The 21,351-nt window shown below is 43.0% G+C and overlaps 1 protein-coding gene across 1 annotated transcript in view; it reads right to left on the reverse strand.

Annotated features, from left to right (window-relative positions):
• The window catches only part of SELENON (selenoprotein N), a 34,466-nt gene extending 20,945 nt beyond the window's left edge, over nt 1–13,521 (reverse strand). Inside the window, exons 1-2 of the mRNA XM_060691453.2 lie at nt 13,012–13,521; nt 3,880–3,997 (exon numbers count right to left, since the gene is read on the reverse strand). Coding sequence (XP_060547436.2) covers nt 3,880–3,997; nt 13,012–13,206 — 313 coding nt within the window. The 5' untranslated portion in view covers nt 13,207–13,521. The remainder of the gene's footprint in view (nt 1–3,879; nt 3,998–13,011) is intronic.
• Nucleotides 13,522–21,351: the final 7,830 nt, after the last annotated feature.

The following is a 21,351-nucleotide window of genomic DNA, read 5'->3' on the forward strand; positions in this document are numbered from 1 at the left end:
TGGAGGCCACAAGCCAAAAAAGCTTGCCCCAAATTATTACGACTGCCCTTTCTCAATTTGCAATCTAATACAACTATATTTACCCTGTCATGACAGAACAAGCAGAAGGAGACAGCGCATTACACATTGTACACTTGTGCAGTTGGGAAGCTATCACTTTACAACAGGGGTGTCAAACTCAATGCCCGCAGACCAGATCAGAGTGTTTAAATCTGGCCCGCAGGCCCGCCCTGGAAACAGTGAAGCACCGGCTCACGGTGCATCTGCCAGTGAAAAGGGAGCTCGGGAGAGCCACACCCAGGCCTCCTCAGCTCCGTTTCCGGCCACGACGGCCTCCTGCAGCCCTCTGCCCAGTGAAAACGGAACTCAGGAGGGCTACACTCAGGCATCCTAAGCTCCGTTTTCACTGGCAGAGGGCTGCAGGAGGTCGTCGTGGCCGGAAACGGAGCCTCGATGAATGACGTTGAGCTGGCCGTGCCCATCTTGGCCATGCCCCCCCGAGGTCAAACATCCTGATGCAGCCCTCAATGAAATTGAGTTTGACACCCCTGCTTTACAACTACTGTAAAACAAACCCTCGAATTGGGTACCAAAAGAGAACCAGAGCTCAAGAATTCTACCTCCATGCACCAGGTGGCAGCAACAGACCGTCAGTAATTGACACAGGGGCTTAAGAGGGATTGCAAAATTATTATTGTTCCCATAAATAGGCTTAGGCAAAAGGCCTGTGGATTTCCTCCTGCCTCTTCTCCGATTCCTGCTAAGTGAGCTCCTTCCACTTTACTACACATCAAGCTGGAAGATGGGGATAATTTTGGGATGAGAGGGGATACAGCTGCCAGATACTTTGGGCTGGGAAGAAATAGAATACGGATCTGATTCAGAAATGGTAAGGTAAATTTGTCTGGGTTTGGCTTAATGCCACATTTGTGGTAGAAGGAATCAGGTTTACTGCAGGGCTGCCCAAGCTTTTTTTGGACAGAGACCTGTACATGGTCCTGGAGTGGTTCACTGGGGACCCTTCCTCCCCAAAGTATGCAAAGGAGGTGGTGCGTGCACAAAAATTAGCCCCAAAATTTAACTGTCTGAATGTAAAATTAAAATGAAATCAATTAATGAAACACTGATAAATCAGCACTCTTAGGCAATCTCTACAGAAACTTCTGAAGTTCACACCCAAAGGTTTGGGGGAAGGAGACGGTCTCAGGTAGGGCACACCTGATGTATGGCATACAACATACGTGAAACAAGCCACTATACTTTGTTCAGCAAGTTATTACTAAAACAAGCCACCATTGCCCAGTGTGTCTGAATCCAGCCAAAATGAGGAGGATATTCCATGACCAGGGAGAACCTGGTAAGGTTTTGACTCTCAAACTACAGAAGCTGGTGAACACTATGCTATACTGTCACCGAGGCTTTTATCCTTGGCGTAGTTCAACAGTACAAGATTTCTAAGAAGAAAATAGCTGAAAGGTTGACAGAACCTTTCTAGTTTCCGACTTAGTTTGATCTCCTTATAAGATATGCATGGGCCAAATTAATCCTTCCTTCCTGTACAGGTAGTCCTTGACTTACAACCATTCATTTAGCGACAGTTTGAAGACTTACGACTCACGCTTACAGCTTCCCCGTGGTCATGTGATCAAAATTAAAGCAAAATTTGGCAAAGGGCATTCATTTATGACCCTGGGAAGTTTTAGCTTCCCAGGGTCATGTGATCATTTGTACACCTCCCTGTTGTGACCAAGGCCCACAATTCAGTCCTCAACAAACCTATTCTATTAAAACAGCTGAGACTTAATTCAAATCCAAAACAAAATTCTTAATAACCAGTCCTACGGCCTTATCACCAACCTTTGTTGTCTCTGGCAACCTGCCAAAGGCTTTTCTTGGCAAAACCCCCACAAAGTTCAAGAGACGCTGACAAGAAGCACTGGAATCGAACCCAACGGCTTGTTGCTGGTCTTTTAAGCCTTATGGGAGGGGCCAATCATCTTCTGGCTTTACTCCCGAGTCGTCCTTTTTGCTTTAGCTGCTCTTGCCTTCTGGCAGCTCTTTGCATGTGTGCACTAGGAACAGGCTCCTCCTGTTCCTCTGCCTCTCTGCTGTCAGCCTCTGGAGGCTCCGGAGTCCGTACATTGCTCCCAGATGGCCCTGGCCCCATCTCTGCCTCCGACGCAGAGCCCTCGTCCGGGCCTTCCCCTGACTCCAGGACTGTCCCATGTTCTTCCTCAGCAGGCTGCTGGTGGACCACAACACTCCCCTGCTGGTTTCCCACAAGCAAAATCAATGGGAAGCTGGATTTGCTTAACAACTATGCGATTCATTTAACGATGGCAAATAGGTCATAAAATTAGGTGTGACTCACTTAACAACTGCCTTGTTTAGCAACTGAAATCCTGGTCTCAATTGGAGATGTAAATTGAGCACTACCTGTAAAAGCAACCAGATCCATTTCCCAAGCAAATACATCGTCAAGACAGTCCTAAGTAACCAGTAGATAGAAATCTTGACATTGTGATACTGCACGCAAAGAGATTTCTGAGTTCAGAATAGTCCATTGACACCTCACCATGAACAGCTCTTTGGTCACCTGACAGCAGAGCCCTCTTGCCTTCAGCTGTGCTGAATCCCTTTTAAGCCCTAGCCAAAACCAGTACTTACACCAATGGGAACAGCAGCTTTACGCGCACAAAAATTGTCCTTGATGAGAACAGCATCTGACACATAAGCCTTTCCAAAAAAACCCGGAGAACCCATCGCCCTTGCCCTTCAAAAATCAAACTGAGCTGAGGAAGAAGCTGTGGGCACTTCTGTCTCTCTCCCTCTCTCAGACACACACACAATGTACATACATATACTGTAGGGCTGGCATCTATGCATGATGGATTTACAAGGGATACCTTTCCCGCCAAAGCCAGCAAAGGGCAGGCAATTCATACAACTGAAATTCAAGTCAGAATTTACAGTCCCTGAAAAAAACCATGAACTTTTTATGGGCCACCACACAGCTCCCGATATCTAAACCAGCTGTAGTAGCTACTTTATGGTAGGCCTATTGCAGAAGAAAAGAGAACTGTTATCATACAGCTACTAAAGCTGGTTTCAAGCGGCCATCAATCTCTTGCATTAGGCTGCTTCCACCACCTGAATACCTATAAACAGTGTCCAAACACCTGAGAACTCTTCACTCCAAAGCTTGTAATCATGGCAGAACAAAACAAAATCTTACCATTTAGGTGTAGCTATTTGCCGAAAAATGAAAGGAAAAGAAGAAAAAAAGAGATAGCAAAAAACATACTGGACCAATGTGGGTTTTGTTTACATTATTGCAACAGTTCCCTCACGGAAGCCATTTTGAGAAAGCACCCACGACCCATCCCATGTTTTCACAAATCTGATTTTTTTTTTTTTAAAGGATAGGATCTTTCCTTACTAGTGACAGTAACACTACTGAACGAAACAAAATCAGTGGGAGAAATTCCATCCTGGTGTCACTCCTTGTGAATTAAAGGAAGTGCTGTACGGGAAATCAGGGAACTTATATAGAACATGAGATCATTTGAACAATTAAAAACAAGTCATTTCTACATACCCTGTTTTCCCCCAAAATAAGACATCCCCCGATAATAAGCCCAATCGGGCTTTTGAGCGCATGGCAATAAGACCAAGCGCTTATTTCAGGGTTAAAAAAAATATATAAGACAGGGTCTTATTTTCGGGGAAACACGGTATACACACACTGCTTAGCCACTTCATAACTAAAGGAGTACAATACACAGTATTAAGCCATAAGGAAAAAAAATGGTAGACACGTTTTTGCACATCAACGATATTTAGCAGTTATTTGTGCTCTCGAATTCTTAGAACACTTACCAGTCAGTTTCTCTGCAATTGGCTTGAATTCCTCAGGACTGATGAACAAATCATTGTTAGTATCCAGGGAAGAGAAGAGGAAAAGTCCCTCATTTCCCAGAGATTTCAGGGCTGTTTCCTAAGTGGAAGGAAAGGGATTCTTAGTTTAAGTCATACGTTCATGAAATAAAGAAATTCAAATTAATCATCTGTCTTGTCACCCAAGCTAGTTACAAGGATATGCACCTGGGCAGGTAAGATATGCAGGTCGGAAGCTCCTCTTTCAGGTAAATGAAATAAGCAGATAGATCATTTCATCAAAACAGGTATAATGCAGAACAGCTGGAAAATGATTTTTCCAACTCGGTATTGTAATGTTGAAGAAACTCCAGGAGGCAAAGGATTTAATTTTGACAGAAGCAGTAGACATGCTAGAAGAAAGTAAGTATAGGTAGTCCTCAATTTATGATCATAATAGAGCCTGCCCATCATGGTCATAAGTCATGACTATTGTAGCTATGGTAGCTTGATTAGGTGTCATTGCATGGTGGCTGATAAAAGCTCATGATTTTATCTTTTTTTTAATGAAGGTTGGTAAGTGAATGCTGTGGTCATTAAATGAATCCATAGTTTGGTGTGGATTTTGCTGAAAACCAAAAGTAAATGCTGGTTTCTGGCAAAAACTATCATAAATCATGGTTACATGAAGGGACACAGTGAGCAGCCTGGTGTTCTGCCAGCTACAGACCCCAAAGAATGCAGCACACACAAAGTCCGTACAAACCTTAGTTTATTAATTAAGGACAACTAATGAGTTTTTCTTAGTAGTTGTTCAAACACAAGTATAGTTTAAATCAGTCTTTTCTGAACAAGGGCTGTTAATTTAACTTCATTAACAGCTGACAAGAATCCAAAGAATAATAACTCAATTCTGAAACAGATAACCGTAATCTTACTGTGGTTGGCAGAATGCCCAGAAGCAATTTGCAGGAAAACTGACAAGAAAGGAGCAAGAGCCAATCAGACATTTCTGGAATCAAGACGCAAAGGAATATGAATGAAGTTGTTTCCTACAAATTGCCTCAGTTGACATCCTTCCTTAAATAGGCTAGGGGAGTGGCCAATTAGCCCCAAGCCTTACTCTCGAAGGAGACCTCCTCCTGAGGAGCCACTCCTGCCTTCTGGCAGCTCTGTGTGCTTGTGCATCGAGAAGAGGCTCCTCCTCTTCTTCCTCTTCACTTATGGGAGCTTCTGGAGGTTCTGAAGACCCTGGCTGAATCCCCGCCTCTGGCACCACATCTTCTCCAGCCTCCTCATTGTCTGACTCAAGTGCCAGCTGCACAGGCTGCTGGCGCATCACCACACCAGCCTCCTCGCTGTCTGAATCAGCTACTAGCTGCACAGGCCGCTGACATGCCACAACACCTCGATGCTGAGCACTAAAGTCCAATCACATGATTGCAAGGTGGGGGACTATCAAACCTTCAGAACTGGGCCATAAAAACTGTACTCAGAAGTCTGTCAGAACTTCAAATCGTCACTAAGGGACCAGTCATAAATCGAGGACTACTATATGCTTCTTCATAACTGTAGCTGTAAACTAGACCAAAAAAGAAATTCCAACCCACTTCTATAATATTGTTAAGAAAATTGCATGGACGCAGCATAGCTAAATCTGACATCTGCCATTTTAATTAATTTTTAAATACCCTTATTTATAAGCCAGCCTTCCTCTACAGTACTAACAACCCTCCAGTTGTGTTAGACTTCATCTCTGAGTATTAGGTTTGTTGGTCCGATACACCCAAGGAACACCAGTTTGAGTAAAGTATTAGCTATCATCATCATCATCATCATCATCATCATCATCTCCTTTTAATGACCCCATAATCCTTTGTGGGGTGGAGTCCGGGCAATTGAATGGAGCTGAGTGTTTACTGGCCGGATGCGCTTCCTGTCACCAATGCAGAGTTATATTCAGCAGATATATTCTCATTGTGCCCAGAGAGGAATATCTGCCTCTACCTAGGATTGAACTCACAGCCTCCTGATTGTGAGACGAAAACTCCACCTCTAGGCCAGCACACCATTCATGAGAAAGGTGTTAGCTATGTTTATGAAAAAATGCATGCATCATCTTTGATTTTTTTGTGTATTTATCAAATTTAGAATCCAATCATCTCCCTCAAAGAGGAAATTTTTTTTCCCCCTTTCTGGCACAGAAAACAAAATCTTCACCCAGCAAGACTAACATCACAGGAGTGAATTATGTTAGGAAAAAGTGAAGAGAAGAAAGAATCAATTTCCTCTTTCATTTTCACTCTTCTGAGGCAAAGCCTTCTGATACAAACTTTTCAGAACATAATTCTCCAAAGTGGAGGTTCGTGATTGCAAGGCACCTGTTTTAGTCTAGAAGCAAAGGCCAATCAGAAATAGGCTGATGTGTTATAGAAGGCAAGTCAACTTTACAAGATGAAATCAAAAGATAATTAAAGGTAAAGGTAAAGGTTCCCCTCGCACATATGTGCTAGTTGTTCCCGACTCTAGGGGGCGGTGCTCATCTCCGTTTCAAAGCCAAAGAGCCAGCACTGTCCAAAGACGTCTCCGTGGTCATGTGGCTGGCATGACTAAACGGTGAAGGCGCACGAAGCACTGTTATCTTCCCACCAAAGGTGGTCCCTATTTTTCTACTTGCATTTTTTACGGGCTTTCGAACTGCTAGGTTGGCAGAAGCTGGGACAAGTGACAGGAGCTCACCCCATTACGCGCCACTAGGGATTCGACCGCTGAACTGCCAACCTTTCGATCCACAAGCTCAGCGTCTTAGCCACTGAGCCACCGCGTCCCTAAAAAGATAATTACCTCCCTGCTATTTGCTAGAATAGCAGGCATAAAAAAGATCGGGTTGTTATCGAATTTGCCTCACAAATGCACTTAACTGAAGAGAACTTTGCGTCATAACTGCGTTTGGAATTGAACTTAAAAGCGAACAAGACGCTAACTTCCCCAGCCACTGTTTTGTCAATGGCACTGAAAATAGTGACCTATGGCCATTTTTCACACTTATGACCATTGCAGCATTCCCCATGGTCATGTGATTTACATCCAGAGGCTTGACGGCTGACTCATATTTATGATGGTTGAAGCGTTCTCATCCAGAAGCTTCTTCCGCTCTGACAGGATAGTGGGGAATATCACATTTTCCTTCATAATCTGTTTTGAGAAGATTTTCTATCCTGAAAGTTATTTGTCTTACAAATAAATATAGATGATTTGAATTTTTTAAAAATCTCTGCAATTAACTGCAAATAGACTGCTGAAGTTATACAAACATTTATTATCAATCTGTGTGATATGAGACAAGGCATTCTCCTTGTATTTCTCCCACTGTCACTTTATTTCTGGTGAATTGTTTTGACACAAAGTAAGAATAAACTGGCTACCACACAAGAGAGGAGGAATCTGCATTATAACAAGTTGCAACTCCTAGCTCACTGTTTTTTCTGCAGTATGGTGGCTACAGTATGCTGTATTTTTCGGACTATAAGACGCACCGGAGTATAAGACGCACCAAGATTTCGAAGAGGAAAACAAGAAAAAAAAGTTTTTGGCCTCCACGCGTCCGGTTTTTGCACTCCCTGGCCCCTAGGAGCACTCTGCAGGCCTCTCAAACCCTCTGCGTGTCCTGTTTTTGCAAAAAATGGGCCCGTTTTTCACAAATGTGGGATGCACAGAGGGTTTGGGAGGCCTGCAGAGTGCTCCTGGGGGCTGGGGAGGGCAAAAATGTGATGTGTGGGTGGTTTGGGAGGCCAAAAACGGGATGTGCGGGGAAGGGTTTCAGCTTGTTTTGGTACGGCTGAAATCAAACCTACAACTGTCTATATCTGGGGTGTCAAACTCGATTTCACTGAGGGCCGCATCAGGGTTGTGTTTGAGCTTGGGGGCCAGGGTGGGCATGGCCAGCTTGATGTCACTTGTGTCGGGGGCGTCAGTGGCGGCACAAATGCTTTGCCAGCAAAAAGGGGCTCCAGACCTCCCTTTTTAGCTGTGATGACCTCCTGCCGCCCTCCGACAGTAAAGATGGAGCTCGAGAGAGCCGTATGCAGCCCCCTTGAACTCCATTTTCACTGGCAGAGGCACCGTGGGCCGGTCCTTTGCTGTTTCTAGGGCAGCTTCGTGGGCCAGATCTAAGCACCCCGCGGCTGACTCCGGCTCCCGGGGCCTTGAGTTTGACACCCCTGATCTATATGCAAACCATGTATAGGTAGTCCTCGATTTACAACAGTTCATTTAGCGACTGCTCAAAATTGCAATGGCGCTGAAAAAAGTGACTTATGACCATTTTTCACACTTACGACCTTTGCAGCCTCCCCATGATGCGTGGCAACTGGTTCAAACTTATGACCATTGCGGTTACCCAAGATCACGTGATCACTTTTTGCAATCTTTTGACAAGCAAAATCAACGGAGAAGCCAGATTCACTTAAACCACCATGTTACCAACTTAACATATGGAGTGATTCACTTAACAACTGTGGCAAGAAAGGTCGTAAAATGGGGCAAAATTCACTTAACAAATGTCTCATTTAACAACAGAAATCTTGGACTCAATGGTGGTCGTAAGTCGAGGACTACCTGTACTCTAACCACTGACCTATAATTAGCCTCCCAAAATGATTGCAAAACCTCCATATAGGAAGCTACATAGTATGCAGCGAGATGTTTGGCCCCCACACATATTCTATCTCATGGCTGAGATGTAGCAGCTGTTATTAAAAAAAAAAAACCATAGCTAAATTATCCCACTAGTTCCCATTAATTTCTATGAGTCACTTAAGGCAAATGCTCCCGATGGGTTGAGTCCACAGCTCCACATTCCTTCTAACTCAGCTCATTACTGCCAGGCTGGCCCAAAAAAATATATGATTAACTCAGGCAATGTTTTGGAGATATAAGAAAGTATGGGAAACATGAGTAAGTCGTTAAGATTAGAAGTATGGAAACTCTACAGTTTTTTGGATTTTAGGAGAGAGCATTGGATGTTGGAGTCCAACAGTATCTAAAAGGACACATGTTCCTCATCCCTTCAAGACATGTCCCTTTAAAACATGTGGACTTCAATTCCCAGAATTCTCCTGTGGAAATCTGGGAGTTGAAGCCCTTAAGTCTTAAAGTTGAGAAATGCTGGTCTATGAACAAGCAGTCTCAAGCGAGGTTGGAGGGGACGAGTTTAAAATTTTCTATGTCATCTGTTATGGAGTGCAGGCAGACCTCCCCCCCATCTCCCTAGAGTAATATGGTCTCTTCCCTCTGCTAGGCTTCCATGCTGCTTGCCACCCCATTAAAATTCCCACAGCTCTGAAGAGCATTTATTTTCCATCTGCTATCTGCCAGCCTAAAAGGATGCTAATGCTGCCTGAAAGCTGCTGTTGTTGTCAATTATGGTCAGGAAAGCACTTAAGTGCCTTGCAGGGCTGATTGAAAAGTAGAACTGGGTTGGGAAGGGATCCCAAGCTAGGACTGGGAAGAGATGAAAGCTCAGGAGCTACAAAAACTCTGACATCACTAAGCACTTAAGGCTAGGACATTATTTTAGTGGCACCAGCCCAAGGCTGTTTGAAATGCAGTGAGGTACAACCAGTTATCCGTTTGACTGAGCAATGCCATTAAAATGCCTACAAGTATAATAATGTTCTGCAAGTTGGGGTGTTGATTTCCCAAATACGTTTCTTTCCCCCAGGGTATTCGCACTACCTGCAAAATGGCAAGCGTCAAAACCTGGAATCTGAAGGCACAAAATCTTAGGGAAACAAAACAAAGCAAAATAAAAAGATTATTTCTATCCGGTCGTAACGATCTGCATCTGTCTGTATCTAAAGGTAATCCTCGACTTACAATCATTTATTGTTCCAAGTTAAAACGGCACTGAAAAAAGCGACACGCAATGGCTCCTGGCACTTAGGGATGTTGCAGCATCCTTGTGGTCACATGATCAAAATCCGGGCACTTGGCACCAACCGGCATGCATTTACAATGGTTGTAGCATCCTGGGCACACAGGATTCTGATTTGTGACCTTCCCAGCTGGTTTCTGACAAGCAAGTCAATGAGGGAAGCTAGATTTGCTGAAAGACCACGTGATTCTCTTAACTTCATCGATTCTTTTAATGACGATGGCGAAAATGGTCATAAAATTGTGCATGACTCACTTAACCACTGCCTTGCTATGCACTAGAAGTACCAGTTCCAAAAGTGATTGTAAATCGAGGAATACCTGTATTTAGGAATGAATTTAGTGGGGGGGGGTGCTGAAAAGTTATCCTCTGCCCCTCCCTTCAGGAACCTTCTTTAAAGTAATTGAGGGCTGCAAAGAATCCAATCAGTTGTATGTATTTAGAAGTGCATTCTTTTGTCTGTCCTCAAATGCCCCCCCTCCCCCATCAGCTTTATGGCACCTGGAACAGCGGATACCCAATGAAAACCATTCTATTAATGCTGCTGAGGATGGCTGCCTGCCTTATGTACATAACCCTGGGCAGCTCAGCTTTTATTACCCTAGTAATAAAAAGATGAGAGCGCTTTCAACAACTTCCAGCACTCCAAGAACAAACACTCTTCCAAACATCAACATTCACATCACATGTACAATTATTTCTAATAAAAACACTTCTGAATTTTATGGGGCTTATTTTCCCCAAACAATACAAGCTGTTGCCCAATTTTTATACAGCTCTTTAGTTGGGAGAAATACCTTTCAAACTCCTTAGGAGATTCTTAGGAGATGTGCCATGGTTGGGTGTCCAGTCCAAACAACCACAGAGTTCTAGTCCCACTTTAGGCATGAAACCTGAATGGATGACTTTGGGTCATTCTCTCTGGTTCAGCCTAACCCTGTGATGGCGAACCTACCTATGGCACACATGCCACAGGTAGCACTCAGAGCCATATCCGTGGGCATGCGAACGTTGCCCTAGCTCAGCACCAGCATGCATGCGTATGCCAGCCAGCTGATTTTTGGGCCTTTCGGGCCCACCAGAAATCAGGAAACAGGCCGTTTCTGCCTCCGGAGTGGGGGGGGTGGGGAAGCCCGTTTTTGCTCTCCCCAGGCTCCTAGAAAACCTCTGGAGCCTGGGGAGGGCAAAAAACAGGCCTAGTGGGCCCACTGTGCCATCGTGTGCCAAACGCAGGGGGAGCGTGGGGGGGGGTCATGCATGCATGCACGAGGGGTGGGGCACATTGTATTATGGGTGTGGGCACACGCGCGCTCGACACCCTCCACCATGCTCCCACCCTGCTTTTGGCACGCGATGGCAAAAAGGTAAGCCATCACTGGCCTAACCCATCACAGAGAGTTGTGGTTGTGGGGAAAATAGGAGGCAGGAGTATGAGGTACATTCATTACTTTGCATGTGCGTGTGCGTGTGTGTGTGTGTGTGTGTGTGTGTGAGAGAGAGAGAAACAGACAGACAGACAGAGAATGCATATATTGTATGTATGTAAATACATAAATAAAATAGATGTTATCCAATGCAACAGGACACAGGTACACACAATCCTAGCTAATCCATACAAGATGCACAACCATCAGGTAAACAACTAGCAGATGCACTTTATATCTGACAGTTTTTACCTTACAAGGAGGTTCTGTGTGTGAGGCTGAGGCCCTTTTGCCATTTCATGATGGTTCAGGATTGCATTTTGCACATCCAAAATGCCAGTTACTTAAGCCACGTTAATGACAGAATGTGATCAAGCCCCTTCTGAACCCCCTTCTAAACTGGGAGTCAAAAGCACCATGGGAAGGACCCTATCTTTACTCCCCACTGTCTCCAGAATAAACCGCAATGACCTCAAAAGGCCTTATGAGTATCTTGTGCAGAAGCCCTGGTAGACTGCAGGCTCCTTGCACTCCTTGGGGTTACAGTACTTTATCATGATTTAATACTTAATTATGATTATATTCATTATAAAATCTCTCTCTCTCTCTCTCTCTCTCTCTCTCTCTCTCTCTCTATCTCTCTCTCTCTATATATATATATATAAAGTGTTTTTCTATCAAGACACCTGGTCTACCCCAACATGTGGGAGGGAGCATACTGCATCCCTTTCGCCTTTCAGCTCCAATCCAGGAGCCCTCAAGCAGTCGCATTCACAACAAACCATTTTATACCAAATTTATATTTTGCTGATAAAGAAATAACTAACATGCAGGCAGTCCAAGTTCGAATCCAAGTAAGGATATGGCTAGCTGATGAGAACTAAATAGCTTAAAATAGATCTATACTAGTTCTCCCTTTATTTCTTTGTCAGTAAATATAAATTTAACACAAAATAGTTTGTCGTGAAAGCGACTGCCTGAAGGCTCCTGGATTGGGGCTGAAAGGCGAAAGGAAGCAGTATGCCCCTTCCCATATTTGGGTAGACCAGGTTGCTTCGATAGAAAACCCGTATGTATGATGTGTGTGTGTGTGTGTGTGTGTGTGTATGTATGTGTATGCTTCTACCCTTTTAGGGATATATCCACAATTACACGGGAAGAAACCTGAAATATTAACTATACACACACACACACACACACATATACGTATATATATATGTATATATATATATATATACATACACACACACACATATACGCACACATATATATTTTCTTCTTACTTTTCGTAGGTTTTATGTGTGTTTTTCTTTTAGCCAGGTTTCTCCTACCTAACCAAGATTTTTCTTTCTACAGCCCTAGCTTAGTGGAGTCACATCCACTCGATTCTGCGCTTTTTTATTCTTCTGTGTATGTGTATATATATATATATATATATATACAGATACACACACACACACATATATATATATACACAGAGATACATATATATACACATGCACACATACACACAGACAAGACACACACACATAATATATTATATTCAATATAAGATAACGTGAAATATAATATAGGATGAAATGCAACATGAAACATACCATATCATGGTACTTAATCATGATGATGTGATTAATTACCATTCTCAGCCTCAGTCCCCTTCAACGTCCCGAGACTCCACAGCTGCCCCCACAACCCATTACCCCCCCCACCCCTCCGCACCCCCCCCCAAGCCCCGACCGCCCTCCTCCCCCTTCCCCCCGTCTCACTCCTCATTACCTGCCGCCGGGCGGCCTCCGCGTCCCGGTAGTATTTGGCCGCCAACAGCGCCGCCAGGAAGGCCAGGGCCAGGCCCAGCCGCGGCACCCGAGCAGGAGGAGGCGCCGGGCGCCCAGAACCGACGCCTTGGGAGGCCTCCGGAGGCGAGGCGGCCTGTTCGGGCGGGCGGCCTTCCTCTTCACCGCCGCGGGCCATGGCCGCCGCTGGCCTGGCCGGGGAAGAGCCGGCTCTGGCCCCCGCCTCGCTCGGGCGGCGGCGCCGGCGGCCTCGCCCTTCGTTCGCGGACCGTTAAAGCGGCGGCGGCGGCGTCTCGGGGGCCCCTCAGTCTACAGGCGGCTCCGCTTCGGCCTCGGGCGGCGCGGCGTGGCGTGGCGGCGGAACTTCCAGCTGCCCTCTCCCGCCTCCCGCCTTTCCTGCGCTGGTCCAGGCGGCCTGCGTGGTCTTCGTCCCTCCTTCGCGTCTTCCCACCAGCGCCCCTCGGGGCCCGCTAGGCCGGCTCGGAGTTGCCCAGGGTCTCCTGGCTCGCTGCCCCCCCCCTCCACTCGGTCCTTTTCCTTAGGTACTACAGGTAGTCCTCGACCACAGTTGAGCCCCAACATTTCGGTTGTTAAGGTAAACATTTTGCCCCGTTTTACGACCTTTCTTGCCACCGTTGTTAAGTGAATCATTATTAGACATTAGTCGCACAATGCCTGAACCTGGCTCTCAGAGAGGCATCACGTAGTAAGTTAACCACATGGAGTTGCACCAGTAGAGTTAAAATCATGTATTCAAATTATGTTTATCTGTTATCTTATATATAAAACAGATTTTTTTTATTTGTCAAGCATATATATATATATTTATTTATTTATTAAATGTATTTATATGCTGCCATTCTCCCAAAGGACTCAGGGCGGCGAACACAAGTTAAGAAACAAGTACAATAAAATCATAATTTAATCCAAATAATTAATTAGTAGTAAATAATAAAGCCCGGAATCAGTCTCAGCCTATATATATATATCTTATATATGCTTGACAAATAAACTTATATATGCTTGACAAATAAACTTATGAATTATGAAAATTAGATCAGTGTAGCAAAGGTAGTCCTCAATTTACAAACTAATGAGAAATTTGTTAAGTGAGTTGTGCTGTGTTTTACAACTTCCTTGCCATGTTTGTTAAGGGAATCGCTGCAATTAGTAACAGTAAGGTGACCAACTTTTTTTGCAATGAGAAGGAGGACACGTGTGCATGTGTGCCGTGTCGTGTTTTGGTAAGAAGTAAACAAAGCCATTTGCGTGCGGCGCACTCTCAAAACAATTATGTGCGGAGCGCATGCGTCTCATAATTGCATCTCGCCGCACTGTACCAAGCCTTGACAAATCGTCATGTCAAATACAAATACGTTGCATCACATGCAACGGATCGGATTGGCATCGATCAAATACGGAGATTTACAGATTAGTCTTCAAATATCGAAAAGGAGGACATGTAGGAGGACACTTTTCGAGAGAGGACAGAACTTACAAAAGAAGGACGGTCCTCCCTAAAGGAGGACAATTGGTCACCTTAGTAAAATGCTTGTTAAGTGAACCTGGCTTCCCCATTGACTTTGCTTGACAGAAGGTTGCAAAAGGGGATCATCACATGACCCGGAACATTGCAACCGTCATAAATATGAGTCAGAGATGTCAAGTGTCTGAATTTTGAATGCGTCTCCATGGCGATGCTGCAACGGTCGTACGATTGTAAGTCACTTTTTTCAGCGCCATTGTAAGTTCAAATGGTCACTAAATGAACTGTTGTAAGTTTTGGACTACCTGTAATTCGCTTCAGATCTCCTTCCATAAATTTTCCCACAACAACTCTGTGGGGTAGGATGGGTTGAGGTTCAGACCAGCCCAAAGTCATCTTTGGTGCTTTGGTAGCTAAAAGGGAACTGGAGTCTGGGCAGCTCTCTGGAGAAATAGGCATGAAAAGGGCCGCCACAAAGAATTGTCTTGTTCTTTTAACATTTTGTTTTATCTTTCCTTTTTATTCTTTACTATTGGGCTTAGAGGTTAAAAAAACACTTTTTAAAAAAGGTCTGTGAACAAAGATATAAACAATATACTTTTGCAAAAATACAGTGTATCAAGCAGTAGGTGCATCAAAGTATCAAACTCAAGTATCAGTGGAGGTAATGTATAATTGTGTAATGATAACATTAAAAATAAATAAATGAAAGGACGTTCAGAAATAAGAAAACAAAATAACTAGAAACAGAATCTAAAGAACCAAACAGCAAAGAAAAAAAATCTCAAAGGATCTTATCATCCTCACAGTTTAGAACATTTCAGAACTCTATTACTCAATATCTAATCTACCTGTAATAATTAGTTTTCTAACCATCTATGTCATCTATATCTATGCAGTTATTTCTTACTTTATGCCCCATGGTCATTAACGCACAACTAGCAGAAAAGATGGTAAGAGATGGGTATAATCCTTATACTAAAGCTTTCAGCTACTCACTACTATAGCTATAGTAGTAGAATAGAATGAATGAGCTGGAAGGAACCTTGGACATCTTCTAGTCCAGCCCCCTGCTCAAGCGAGAGAACCTATACTATTTCAGATAAGTGACAGACTCTTCCAGTGATGGAGCACCCATGATTTCTGGAGGCAGTAGTATTTATTATTATTTGCACCATTTGTATGGCTGCCCATCTTAGCCAAGCAACTGGTGTCTCACTACAAGAAAAAAACAAACACAATATGCAAACAGATAAAAACCATCCGTGATCAATTTAAATCAAACAATCATGATCAGCACCAAAATCTACCTATGCATCAGTGTGTATTGTGCTCCTCACCATTTGCAGACCCCCAGGCATGGCAGCAGGGCCATGTCTTCAGGGCCTTCCTAAAGCCTTGAGGGCTGTGGCCAATTAAAACATGTTTATGTTGGTCAGTATGATGGTGGCATTAGCTTTACAGAATCCAGTATGGAATGGACCTTGGATGACTGCAAGAAGTGTTCAGCTACGAAATGTCCTTTTATTTGTGTTTTGATGCCACCAGAACTCTGCACTAAGACAGTACCAATGTTTTTTAATATTCTTTTATTGAAGAAAAACTACAGGGAACTGGCAGTTTCTCTGACAGTTTTATGTTCTAGTGCAGCTGTTCCTACTTTGTGTTCTGAATGTTTTATCATTTTGAAGTCTCCCAACCTACTTGGCACTTTCCAGTCTAACTTTAAAAAAAGAAAGTCACGGAGGGCTTTTTGGAGATCCTTTCTTTTGGAAGTATGGTATGCCACAGAGCCTCCAAACCGCTGGAAAGATTATTGTACCACGAAAGACAAGACTATATTAAAATATAGCTGCTTCATAGCTAAATTAAGAGGTGCAGGTTCACACCCTTACCTAGGACAATTTCACAGAAATTAATTTCTCCTTTGAAACAAATTTCAGAAACAAATTCTCTTTTGTGAAACTGTACAAAAATGGAAAGAATGCAAATATTTCTGCACACCATCCAACGAAAAGGGTGTGTATCCTAACTGTGACAATTTTTTGCTTTGTTGCTGGTGGCACACCGAATTGTCTGTTGAAATCCATGGAGGTCAGCCAGTGGCAGAAGCTACTTTTGATTTGTGAGGATTTCTGGGGATGCGTCTGAGCTTTCAAGTTCTGTAAGAAGAAAGAGCCAAGGCAGAACAGATTTTTATAGCGCGCACGCGTGCTGTAGTCAATGTAGCATTAATGCTGCTCCTGTGGCCATTGTTATTTTTGAATTCATATTCTTTTGTTTGTTATTTCTAGTGATGTGCATGGATCATCAAGGGGTAGAAAAAGACTTTTGAGTGAGGAAACCATACAGTATTAACAAAGGAGAAATTCTAAAATACATTTTTGAAATAGAATCACGTTAATGGTATTTAATTTTACTTAATGAAACTTAGCTTTACTTCCAGTCTCTATTGGTAGCCCACAGCATGAGGCTCAAAGCTCCTCTCTGTCTGGAAAACACTGGGCAGCCCTGACCAGGATAAATCTTTTAAGCTAGCCTGCCTCCTTCTGGTCAGAGTAAAACACAACGTGTGGAACTGGCATTTGGGGGAAAAAAAGAGAGAGAAAATGTTTCATCTGCTAAAGAGCCGTATGTTAGTCAGTCCCAGAGAAAAAAAATGTTAAGACTCTAGAAAGAGTGCAGAGAAGAGCAACAAAGATGATTAGGGGACTTGAGGATAAAACATATAAAGAACAGTTGCTGGAACTGGATATGTCTACGGTAGTCTTATGAAAAGAAGGACTAGGGGAGACATGATAGCAGTGTTCCAATATCTCAGGGGCTGCCATACAAAAGAGAGAGTCAAGCTATTCTCCTAAGCACCTGAGGGCAGGACAAGAAGCAATGGGTGGAAACTAATCAAGGAGAGAAGCAACTTAGAACTAAGGAGAAATTTCCTGACGGTTAGAACAATTAATCAGTGGAACAACTTGCTTCCAGAAGTTGCGAATGCTCCAACACTGAAAGTTTTTAAGAAGAGATTAGATAATAATTTGTCTGAAGTGATGTAGGGTTTCCTGCCTAAGCAGGGGGTTGGACTCCAAGGTCCCTTCCAACTCTGTTATTCTATCTACAACAAAAGACAGAAGTGTTGCTCAATGTTTACTTTAAGAGGCCAATCCAGACCTCAGAATGAGGAAACTGTTAACAAGTAGCTCATATCTTCAGGAATTGTACGTTCTAAATAAATCTATTTTGTCTGGAATCCTCTGTCAACTATTTGGATCGTGAACAAATAACAATTCTGGGGCTGAGATTAAAGTTCTTAAAATGGTTGCACCAGTATCAGGGCCTCACAGCACAATCCATATAATGTGGCTCTTTTGGTTTCATTCCTACAAGAGGGAATGGAGGTTAAAAAAAAAACACCACAAGTTCTGTTCTGCCATTATATATTTGTTTCCTTTTTCTTCATTCTAGGAAGAATGAAGTATCCATTGCAACAGCTGAAACAACACAGCCAGCTCTGCTGGTGCAGAGGTGAGTCCACCAAGCTGAAAGATTTACATGTCTGGGAACAGAGGCGCTGCTGGCATGTTGTATCTACCAGGTACTTTATAAATCCAACCAAGTAATTCAGTGAATCAGTTAAAATAAATTGTAACTTCATGTGACATTAAACCCAGATCGCCATCTTTCCATATCTTCCTCAAAGTAATTGCAGGAATAAAATTAGCGAGAATAAATATTATTTTTCTCTGAAAAGATAGGGTAGAAATACAATAAGTACATGTAACATAATACAAGTGGTACTCACTCAGCAACCACAATTTGGACCGGCAATTCAGTCATTAAGCAAAGGGGTCGCTAAGGGAAACTGAAATTATGCTTATGATCTCACTTCAGCTTTGCTTTGCAGACATGCGAAGGTCATAAGTCTGAGGTTTGATTACAAAGTTCCTTTTTCATCGTTGTTGTAACTGAACAGTTGCTAAATGAGGCAGTCACCAAATGAGGACTGTACGTGGTTACTTTATTTACCTCTGCTGTTTCCACCAGTAATACATTTTATGCTCTGTATTTTCCTCTTATTAGACAGTCTGATCTAATTTTTATGCACAGAATAAGCTCTAAAATGTTTTATATTTTGTTTGTACTTTGTTGGATATTGGCCACTCTACTCCATGACCTACCATACTTTCAGCAGCCATGATGTGGGAAGCATAATGAATACAGGTCTCTCTAAGCTGAATGAGCTACAAGCAACCATATTTCAAATTCTGCAAGGCTCCATTTGACTTTTGGGGCTGGTTTGAACAAAGCATTAAACAATCCTTTGTTTATGCTGTTTATCAAAGAAGTCCCCCAACACAACCAACATGCTAAGCCATCATCATGGTTTGCCAGTTAAGAAGGACTAGGAAAATAGGAGTAGGGAGCATAGCATATACTGCCTCTTGCTCCTAAACAAAAAGCAGGATATAAATCAAATAAGATTGTGCTGCAGTGAAGCGCCTTCCGAGTGTGCTTCAAGGTGTTGGTTCTTACCTTTAAAGTGCTCCATGGCTTAGGACCTGAGTACTTACGAGACCACCTGCTGCAACCGATAACCTCCCACCAACCAATACGCTCTCACAGAGTAGGCCTACTCATAGTACCATCATTAAAACAATGTCGTCTAGTAATTCCAAGGGAGAGAGCCTTCTCTGTGGGGGCACCTACTCTTTGGAACAAAATACCCCCTGGAATACGAATAATCCCAGATCTTCGCACTTTCCGACGTGCCCTGAAGACCTTTCTGTTTCAACAAGCAGGGCTAGCATAAACATCTAAATTCTATGCCAAGGTCTTAGCAGATACACCAAGTTGACCCAATTTATTATTTACTGTTTATTAAAAAAAAATTTATATGTATATGAAATCTTAATCTGTTCACCGCCCTGAGTCCTTCGGGAGAAGGGTGGTATAGAAATTCAATCAATCAAATCAATCAATCCTTGCCAGTTTTCTCTAGCTCTTCCCCTTCACTTGCACTTTTGTACAAAGGACTCACAAGTGCTCCTATTTCATATCAAACCATGCTATTGCCTTTTTGCCATTGCATTGTTTTTATACCCTCCTCTCTTTGATGAATGCAGGTCTTAGAACCTTTTGCATGAAAGCTACATCCCTCTTTAGCTAGCTGTTGTTTGGCCAAGTGATAAATATTAAGTTATTTTAATCTTCTTCCATAAATCACTGTCTACCAGATCCTTACTAAGCCTGCACAGCTCTACAGCACTTACGAAATTCCCATATTGATAAAAGAAGAATAGCTATATTTTTCCCGATGATGGATGGTGGAATTAAGAACCCCAAACACATTGGAATATGTTTCATTTTTGACTTCAGATTACTATTTTTTCCCTCTTTCTCTTTTATGGATCTTTTGCTGTCTAGACCTGGATGTGTGAGAAAGATTAAAATGATGAAACCACCAAAAATGCTGCTTTTCCTTATTTTTAGTGTCACTGTGGTACTATAGGGTTTACATCAGGGATGAGTTTCACTTACCCTTGCTACTGGTTCACTCACATGCATGCCACTTCTGCGCATGTACAAAAGCTCCTGCGCATGTACAAAAGCTCCGGGCAGGTGGGTGGAGCCTCCTGCCACCACTGCTACCGGTTTGCCCGAACCAGTGCGAACCGGTAGCAACCCACCACTGGCTTACATGTGACACTGAGGCTGCTGTCCACCTTGATGAATGAATGTAGCTTGATGTATGTAGCCATCAAATGATGGATATGCATTCAGTCACAGGGCAGAAACACATAGCATTTAAAACAGGAGTTCTGTGCTTGAAAAGGTGTAGCAATGATCTGTATACTTCATTTTTCTATTGAAACAAGAGGACACCAATTAAACCCACCACCCCATGAAGAAAATAAAAGAGGGCCCCAGCCAGTATCCTTTTTCCGACAATGGCTAAATAATTACCTTTGATTCTGGTGGAAATAGCATTTTTGTTTGTTATTTTTCATGTGTGGTCAGGATCTAAGGAGAAAGAGCACTTTAAGTTTTTCCCTTGGCAATTTTATGTTTTTACATCCACATGATTTTGGCTGTGGAGTCCTTAATAACAGTCTCGCGAGTGTCTGAATCGTCCCATTTCCATCTTCTATCCTTACTAGAACAAGAACGAAATTGCGTCGTTTTCTCAGTTTGTGTTGCTGGGGCCCAAAAGGGTAGCAGGGAGGGTGGGGAAGGAAAGGAAATCCCAGCACAGGAAACCCAAATACCACGGAATGCCATAAACTGTTTTTGAACCAATGTATGATATCCAGGGCACTTCAGACAGTTTTCTTTCAGTCAGAGCAAAATCTGTGGCGTGCCTTTAAAAAATTCAAGCAGATTCATTCAAACTATGAGTTTCCTTCTATTCTCTTTCTTCTGAAATCAGATAAATATCCAGTCAATTATTTCCATTTTTGGTGCTCCTGTTTTTCTTTCTTGCAATCTACTCCATTTTGCCAGCCATCAGATTCCTGCCAAGGAGGCTTCCCAAACCTCCTCTTACCATTTCATAGTATTCTATGCTTTAAAAAACAACAACAAAAACCTATGCTACCTTTGTTTTTTTCTCAAGAACAGTTGTTAGAACAAGTGTGTCAATCCGCATGCCACGGAGTTGCTATGTAATTTCATCATTATTTTCCTTCTGTAAGAGGTTTTACAATAAATGGTGATATACTTGTAATATTCATGCCCTCAGTTTGACATACTTTCTCCTCACTGAAGCATAGCGACATGATTTCCTGTGTTGCACCTCGTACCTCTAGGGAAAAAAAATCCTTCTTTTGCATATTTGTTAGA

Source organism: Pantherophis guttatus, chromosome 10 (genome assembly GCF_059756535.1).
Source record: "Pantherophis guttatus breed Tessera chromosome 10, ASM5975653v1, whole genome shotgun sequence".
Taxonomy (NCBI): domain Eukaryota; kingdom Metazoa; phylum Chordata; class Lepidosauria; order Squamata; family Colubridae; genus Pantherophis; species Pantherophis guttatus.